This window comes from Oryzias melastigma, linkage group LG12, assembly GCF_002922805.2.
Source record: "Oryzias melastigma strain HK-1 linkage group LG12, ASM292280v2, whole genome shotgun sequence".
Taxonomy (NCBI): domain Eukaryota; kingdom Metazoa; phylum Chordata; class Actinopteri; order Beloniformes; family Adrianichthyidae; genus Oryzias; species Oryzias melastigma.
This window is the reverse complement of record NC_050523.1, coordinates 15,259,782-15,268,301: the sequence shown is the minus strand read 5'-3', so window position 1 is coordinate 15,268,301 and position 8,520 is coordinate 15,259,782. Positions and strand designations below refer to the sequence as shown.

General features: G+C 37.1%; 1 protein-coding gene across 1 annotated transcript; it reads right to left on the bottom strand.

Moving 5' to 3' along the window:
* Positions 1 to 1,037: 1,037 nt before the first annotated feature.
* On the bottom strand, positions 1,038 to 8,257 carry clic3 (chloride intracellular channel 3). The gene is made up of 7 exons (XM_024257805.2): positions 6,795 to 8,257; positions 6,572 to 6,661; positions 5,906 to 6,015; positions 3,202 to 3,327; positions 3,022 to 3,128; positions 2,757 to 2,932; positions 1,038 to 2,629 (listed from the first exon to the last, which is right to left on the bottom strand). Exons 2-7 carry the CDS (start codon positions 6,605 to 6,607, stop codon positions 2,465 to 2,467), a joined length of 720 nt encoding a protein of 239 aa, XP_024113573.1. The 5' UTR covers positions 6,608 to 6,661; positions 6,795 to 8,257; the 3' UTR covers positions 1,038 to 2,464.
* Positions 8,258 to 8,520: the final 263 nt, after the last annotated feature.

Sequence of the window (8,520 nt, the reverse complement as noted above, 5' to 3'; positions counted from 1 at the left end):
GATTTGTTATTATACCAACTGGAAAAAAAATCAAAATTTTTCAAGAGTGTTCCTGCTTTCAGGTTTGTCTTATCTAGCCATGCTTTAACAAAGACCACTGATAATAAAGATGATCAGAGTGGGACTATAACTGAATCAACTTGAATTGACCAGTACAGTGTAAAATAATTTAAAGAAGAAATAAATGTATTATATTGATACTGAAAAATATCGTTTGGATTGAGATATTGTGGGTTTATATTACTATGACATAAAAACGACCAAGTCCCATCACAACAGACAACACACGTGTGATGGCAGCAAAATGGGATCAAGCCATCATTACAGTCCAGTGAATTTTACAAAGACACATGACCAAACAGTGTGCTATAATATTCCATTAATTTTTCGTTTGTATTATTTTGATGTGGAAGGACGATTTTGTGAAACTAAAATGTGAATGGATTTGCCATTATTTCTGGTTTACTTGTTTGTTAATTTACACTTGTTTATCTTCCAAAAATACAAGGAATCTGGAAAACTTCACATGCACTGTTCAGTACTATTTATCTCTGAGTCACACTGGTTGAATTTTTGGCTAAAGATATGCTGGATCAACTTTAGGTTAGTGAATCGGATTGAATTGGATCATTCAAAATGAACCCATATTGGTGATGAATCTTATTAGCAGCCACAAATTATGATATGAATCAAATCAACATTAAAATCAATTGTTACACTACTGATAAAGATACAAATCAGCTAATATTGTGACATGAGATAATGTAGGTTATGTTTTCTCATCAAGATTCAGCATACCAACATTTTTGTTTCTATTCTATAAAATTAAATTCACACTATATGTGTCCTTAAACCATTATCAAAACTATAATTTGCTTCAGGTTAGATTAATGCAGGAGGTTCCTGCGTCCAGCGGTGCATAATGTGTCAAAATAAGGGTGTCACATTTGCATTCCACAACACCCACCAGATGGTGCTCTTATTGAAAGTCAAAGGTGATTGAAACTAAGCAGTGAGAGACACAAGAACACAAGTTATAAATGAAAAGAAAACCACTTTTAATGGCCAGGAAAAAAACGTTTAGAAAACCAAAAAAAAAATAAAATGAAAGAGAACCAAGTTGAAGACCAGACCTTTAAAAGACACAAAGTCACATAAACATAAACCACAGCAAAGCATAATACCAACACAATCTGATCTCTATTAAACATCTTACATCATTCACAGGGACATCAGAATGCACATAGCACAACAGAACAAGCATATCTTATTCACACTGTGCCAAACCTATTTGTGAATTCCACTTCCTGTGATTTCTGTGATCTTATTCAAATTAATTTATTACCAACACTAAAAATGCCCCCAACTGTGAGGAAGCAGCTTGAAAATGATTCTTCTTGTTTCAACAGCTCTATGCATCACTGCAAGTAGCAACGTTTTTATTAAGAAAAGAAAAAATCATGGACGAGGCAGTTGGAAGGTCCTGGCCTAAAGAATCTTGACCTTGGGGAGAGCAAAAACTGCCCACCAGACACCTAAGTTTCTGATCTTATAAATAACCCACCCCTAATCCATGTAGAAGTTTGTCCCCAAATAGATTATTTTGTTTGGTTTTTTAAAGAATAGACCAACTTCATAAAAAGCAAATGCATATGTATATTTTGTATTTTATTGGCATATAGATAGATACTGCAATTGAGCCAGGTACAATGAAAATTAAGATTAGAAGCAAATAAGCAAATTGTTTCAGAAATATAGCTAACAACAACATTTCTCAACTCTGGTGCTTGGAGCACGATATATCGCATGTTTTCAATGCTGCTCCATTGAAATACACTTGATTCAGCTGATCATCAAGCTTTGTAGAGATCTTATGATAATAGTCATTAAAGCTAGGCGCATTTAAGCAGGTTGTGATTTAAAAACTACTTCCATGGGATGTTTCCTATTGTTTTCAATAATACATTTTTTTTTTATCAAGTTTTTCTTTTCCCCATGTTTCTATATTTTAAAACTTGACAAGTAGAAAATTAAATTGGAAGTATTTTTCCTTAAAAAGTAGTGACACAAATGAATCCCGTGTACCTACAAAAAAAGAATGTCAAGAGTTACCGGTACTTATCTGAGTAAAAAAAAATACTGACATGAACTAAAGGCCATTTAGATTAATGTTTTTACACACATATAAATGCACAATGCACGTTTGTTTGTTTTTTTTGTTTTTTTTTAAGATTTACACATATTTTCCTTCTTTGCTGGTCTGACAAAGATCTTGTTTTAATCTAACAGGTGGTAAAGTACAGACGTAGGCAGCCTAACAATTGAGGAAATCAGTTGAAAATATACCCAGCTCTAAACATTTTTCCACTCAAATTTTTAATTATACAAGCACAAAAATCTGCCATTTTGCAATGTTACAGTTCTTTTCCCTTTTTGTTGTTTATTCTCCTTTTTTAATATGTATCTATCTGATCAAATACTTGGCAACAGAACTGTAGGCTTGAAGAATTTCTTCATCTTGTGGGCAGCTTTGGCGAAACTCCTCTTGTTTGTAGGCATTGTCTAGGTACCGTCTCAGAAATTTCAGCTGTGCAGGAATTTCAAAACTACGGTACTCTCTGCACACCACCTGGGAGAAAAGAAATCCAATCAACATCAGGAGCAATGAGCTTTACGGGCTCTTAATTTTAAGCAATTACAATATTCAGTTGTTCAGAGATAATTTGTTTTTTTAGAAAAGAGACAGATTTTTTTACCTGTACAATGTTGAGTTTTGGAAGCAAGTTGCAGTCTGCCAAGGTAAAGGCGTTTCCATCCAGATACAGGCGTGAAGACTCATTTGCATTTGGATTAAGCTCCAGCTCGTAAGGAAGAGGTGTCTCAAGGTACATGTTCAGCTTCACCAGAGTTGTAAGAAATTGCTTCTCCAGCACTGGATAGTAACAAAACAGCAACAAGATCTTAATCTCTGATATCAGGAGATTAAAAAAAAGAAAACACATTCTTTGAAAGTGAACTCACTATTATTTAACCCAGGGCTGGGATTCTTGATGTAGGCTGAAAATTTGCGGAAAATGTCCTCTCCAGCCAAATTGGACTCTTTGTAGGTGCAACACAGTTTTGGATACCTGTTTTGGCAAAACATATTTATTGAAACATGGTTGACCTGGTATCTTTGGATAAAAGTAGCCATTTGCTCACTGTGGTGGTGCTAGTTTCTCCTCCAGGAACTCCTCGATCTTGTTAGTGTCCGTTTTGACTTCCCCATTGAAGATGAGGAAAGGAGGCTGGGATCCAGGAGCAAGAGCTTTTAGCACTTCAGGGGCCCTGCAAGAAAATCGAGCAAAAACTCCTTCAGAGTTCCATTTCCCTTTTTCAACAATGGTGTGTGGGTATCACTCAAAAGGCAAAATAATAAACTTGTCAGATGTCACAGTATCACATCCTCTGTATAAAAATAAAGGTGATAATAAGTTCACGGTTGTGCAAAACGTAATGTCTTCACATTTAAAACTACGTTCACACCACCCTTAGCAACGCACTTTTCTAAGTGGTAAGTTTACATGTACATTTTGGCCTTCCATGTTTAAAACTCTTACATTCACGTTTCACTACTCAACTTTCTATGACTGTTTTTGGGCTCTGTGTACTAAACACATGGCTATTGAACGTATGTGTTAAAATTAAACCAGGTCTAACTTAAAGTATATCAAAACACACTCTACACATAGTCAAATAAATTAGTTATCTTACAGACAAAGCATAATGTGTATAATTATTTCTCCTCTGTTGGTTTCTGTTGGGAACAAGAATCTGTTGAGTCAAAAAAAACTGTCAGCTGGATATGGACTCAAATGTACATGGGGATTGTTGACATGACTGAGCTGTAATAGGACCCTGAAAGTTGGGGGATGAGGTTTTCACCAAAGTCATGAGAGTTGCACTGAGGAGATTGTGGTCTTTGTTGTATTTGAATCAAAACGAGAAGAAAAATGAACTATTAGTGCCAACGTTTCTGGGTCACCTTTTGTTATAATGTCTGAAGGACCAGAATAAATAAATGATCCACTTTTCCTCTCTGACACCTCCCCTCTCAGGGGTTCAGTCAATAAGATTTAATTCCAACATGGTAAAAATGATGGGTAGTATAACACCCAGTAAGTTGAAGGTGTTCTATGGTAGAAAAAAGTCTCCATGGCATGGAGACATTCTACATGAGTACAGACTGGAAAAAGAGAGTGATGGAAATCTGAACGCATATGGAGAAAGGCCAAACTGCTGGTTCAATATTATATTTACAAAGAGAACCTTCACTCATATAATTTACAACTGAGTGATACAAAGACATTCTATTTGTCTGACATAACCAAAAACTTTCATGATGCTCAGGCCTTACTCATTACAGATGACAGGCTGACAACCCCCCTGTGTCGGTGGACCAAAACTTTCCACCAAAGTATGCAATGACTTTTACAAAATTCTTTACAGACACAATCAAAAACATTAGCCAAATAGTTGTTTCATTAACCACCAGCCTAGGAAGTGAATAGTGTCCACTGGAAACCTCTATAAACTCAAATACTCAGTTTAAGCCCATAAACAAGCAAAGATCTGGAGGAAATCCAAAGCTCCCTCTTTTGCTGTCTGGACATTACACTTGCAATTTAAAAAAAAAAAGAAAAGGTTTCAAAGATCCTGGAGTCATAGGATGCCACCTGTGCAACAAATCCGGTCGTGAAATTTCCTCACTCTTAAGTATCCCACAGTCAACTGTCAGCTCTATCACAACAAGATGGAACAGCAACTCAGCCACCAAGTTGTAGAGAAGGGTCAGCAGATGCTGGAGCACATAGTGCAAAGAGGTCACAGACTTTCTGCACAGTCAATTTCTGCAGAGTTCCAAACTTCATGTGGTCATGACCATGGAATGGGTTTCCATGGGCGAGCAGCTGCATCCCAGCCACACATCACCAAGTGCAATGAAAAGCATCAGACGCAGTGGTGAAAAGCACGTCGCCACTAGACTCTAGAGCAGTGGAGACGGCTTCTCTGAAGTGACAAATCACAATTTTCCATCTGGCAATGGGATGGACGAGTCTGCGTTTGGAGGTCGCTGGAGAACGGTACATTAAGGACTGCTTTGGTGGCGGATTGATGGTTCGGGCTTGTTTTTTAGGAGTTGGGCTTAGTTCCAGTTAAAGAAACTTTGAATGCCTCAGGATACCAAAACATTTTGGAAATTATGTTTACTTTCACATGTGCAGCAGTGTATTTTTTGATACTAATTTTATGTGTTCAATAGTTGTATTTCAATCATTTAATGCTATAAAAAAAATTACTTTCTGCATCAAAAAAATGTTGTTGTTCCTCCTCACACATAACTGTACAGAAGTTGTCGCACTCCAACAATTCCTGCTACTTTGACAACCCAGTTTCTTTAACTGTCATTTCACTTACAGTAAGTCTGTAATCATTTTTGATTTTCACTTTTAGTACCATACATTTCCTGGATCAAGTGTAACAGAAAACAAGCAGAGATCTGTAACTGGGCATTAACTCAAACTGCTTACACTACCACCCACATGAGAATTATATGTATATATGTATGTAGTTTAGTTTAGCTTAAAGGAAACAAAAGTATATTATTGTGTATCAATTAAAGCAAATGTTAGAGAAAACTGTATTTGAAAGGTGGCCAAGCAAGTGCTTAGTAAATATGATTTTGCAGCAGGGCAGGCATGAGTACATGTTTATATCAACCCAGACAACACTAATCCTGGGGACAGGAAATACAGGATGTGAAGTCATTATTTCCAAGAAAGGATTTTCAAACTAAAACTAAAAAAGTAAAAACTAAAGAGACAGAACAGGAGCTTAACAATTGAAAACAAATCAACAGACTCACCTCCTCATGTCTACAGTGGTGAGCCTAAACTCTGCCTTCTTCAGCCACAAAATCATGAACAGCCTCTGGCAGAAGGGACAGTTCCCCACACTTTCAGCATCGAGACTTGCCTGTCAAGCAAATACATCACATTCCAAACACTTAGAGGGAAAACATTATGAAAGGAACTCAGTCTATGATAAAGAGATCTCTTTTAAAAGGGCAAAAACTTAAACTGCTTTTGATTTCACTCTATGACTGACTAAATTTGGGAACACCCACGCAGACATTCTTGACCAGCCTGCTCGGCTTTGACGGGTCTCAAGCAGCAGCGTATGAAATAAAAACTTGACTGTTTAAGAGTAATTATCATTAAAAATTAAATTACCTTCTATGCTATGTGGTATTAAATACAATTCAGAGGATTTTAAACCCAGAAAGGTAAAACCAAAGACATAAAACCTGTTTATCTGTTTTTGGAAGGATCTTTAAAGGGCAAGAACAAAGAAAAACCCATTGCAAAGAAGAAAAAGTAATATTTTAAACACATTTTTAAAGTGATTGCAAGTAATGGCAGTGACCAAGTGGCCAAATGTACTAAAAACTATTATTCTGCGACTTTGAATCAAACAATTGGATATTATTTATTTTGTTTTTACTAGGGACAAATATATTTTCACTACTTACCTTGACAAAGAGCTCAATGTCTGGTGCATCCCCCATCCTGTGTTTTCCCTTCTTCCCTCTTGTCTGCTGGATTCAAGGAGTGGTTTGTGTCTGTTTACAGAACAATAAGAAAAAAACTGTGATTTACAAGTATGCCCTCCAACACAGTAACTTTTTATTTTTAAATATATATATATATATATATATATATATAGCTAGAGAATTGACTGAAGGTCTGACTCACTTTGCTGGTTTCTTGCGAGATTTCAGCCTTATCCTGAAATAATTTGACGTCTTTTCATCTCCTTCTACTGCCACCCTCCGCACCTGTTTCTGCTTTTTGTGCCTCACCACACCTCTTTTGCTTTGCTCCAACCCTACCAGTCTAACCAGCAAATCTGGAAATGTGTCATTTGTGTCTTCAAGCGCAGCCTCAGCAAATAATATTGCTCTTCCAGCCTGTCAACCTTACCTTACTTTGCCCCGCCCTTTTCTATCAAAACAAAAAGTTTGCAATTACACATAAAAAAATATAGTAAGCCCATTACTACATCCAAAAGAAGAGTTAAAAGATGCAGTTTTCTTTATGAAGATTCATGCCAAAACACTTTAAAAAAAGCTCAGAAGCAACTTAAGATAAATATCTTAGATAAAGGCTTGAACCCCAAACCTGTCTTTGCTCCAAAAAACCTCCCACTCTGGGCTCACTGTACATTCCCCATCAAACTAGTACTTTAATAAAAATGAAATGTCTAAAAAGATTATCTAATAATTCCTTTTGGGGCCATAGGGTTTCTGGAACCAACTCAGCAACCTTTGAGCAAAGGTACGCCATGGACAGTTTGCCAGTCCAAAGCAGTGGTACACAAACTCACAATACCACCTAGGGATGATTTAGTTTCACCGATCAGTGCATGAAGGGTGTTTTTTTTTATAATGGAAGGAAGCTGGAGAGCCATGAGAAAACCCATGAGGAGAGCATGCAAAGTCCACACAAGCTAGGAATATGAACTAGGGCCTATGAACAAGGTACTACGGAGGGAAAAATAGGTCAGAAGGGGCAGACCTGGAGGAAGTTTCCACTAACAACTATTCAAAGGTGGGTCGCTGGCTGATCCACCTCCCCAAACTCCAAAGCTAAAACCACCTTCACTGATGACTACTAGAGTGGGTGTCCCCTTATCAACTCACAGTTGTGGTATGATGTGGAAAAAATGCTAAAAATAAAAACAACACAAAAACACAAGCCTGCTTGCCCCGTTTTCAAAGCTTTTTGGTGTTTTAAGTGTTTTGAGCTGCAGAATTGCTACTGGTTTGTCTGCAGTCATGTCATCTGAGATTTATGTGGTTTGAAACTCTTATCTCGCTCCTCTCGCTGCATGGCCTGCTTTCCCTTTGTGTCACTCTGTCTCGGAGCTCTTTCCTGTTCGTGTCTCCAAACAAAACAAGCGCAGACGCCTCAAGTTAAAACATGCCACGTGAGAACACACTTTCATCCAACACGAAAGCAAGGTGAAATAAGGATCAGGAAGAAACAAACTAAAAGCACAATAATCTTTGAGTGAAAGAAAAGTATGAAAGGACTCCCACGCTTCATAATAATTAATGTATCAAAGTTATGATCAACTTTTCCTTTATGAAAAGCGTAGCCCTTTAAAATCCCACTCCAATCATCCTTTGATCTTTTAAAAAAGTGGTCTTAATTATCATGATTACAGTTGGAACCCAAATCAAAAAATCAATTTCATTAACTAGAACATAATTTCTGCAGAGTGGTAGGGGTTCAATAGAAATTTGCCCCTTTATAAATCTTCCCCCACTTCCTGTCATCCCTTTGTCTCTTCCTCTAGCTTACAGCCCCTCACGTCCCCAACCTAACCTGACAACAAAAGGTTATTAACAGACAACGAGGCATGATGCAAGCTTTTATGTTTGTGTTAATTCTCGTCTATTTAACTCTTCAGATGTTG

What these genes read in the sequence shown, in the direction of transcription:
- clic3 (XM_024257805.2), bottom strand. Translation starts at nt 6,607, where the DNA reads ATGGGGGATGCACCAGACATTGAGCTCTTTGTCAAG. An exon ending in GAGAAACTAGCACCACCACA is followed by an intron (nt 3,129 to 3,201) that starts GTGAGCAAATGG and finishes TTGCCAAAACAG; the next exon opens with GTATCCAAAACTGTGTTGCA. An exon ending in CAAAACTCAACATTGTACAG is followed by an intron (nt 2,630 to 2,756) that starts GTAAAAAAATCT and finishes CTTTTCTCCCAG; the next exon opens with GTGGTGTGCAGAGAGTACCG.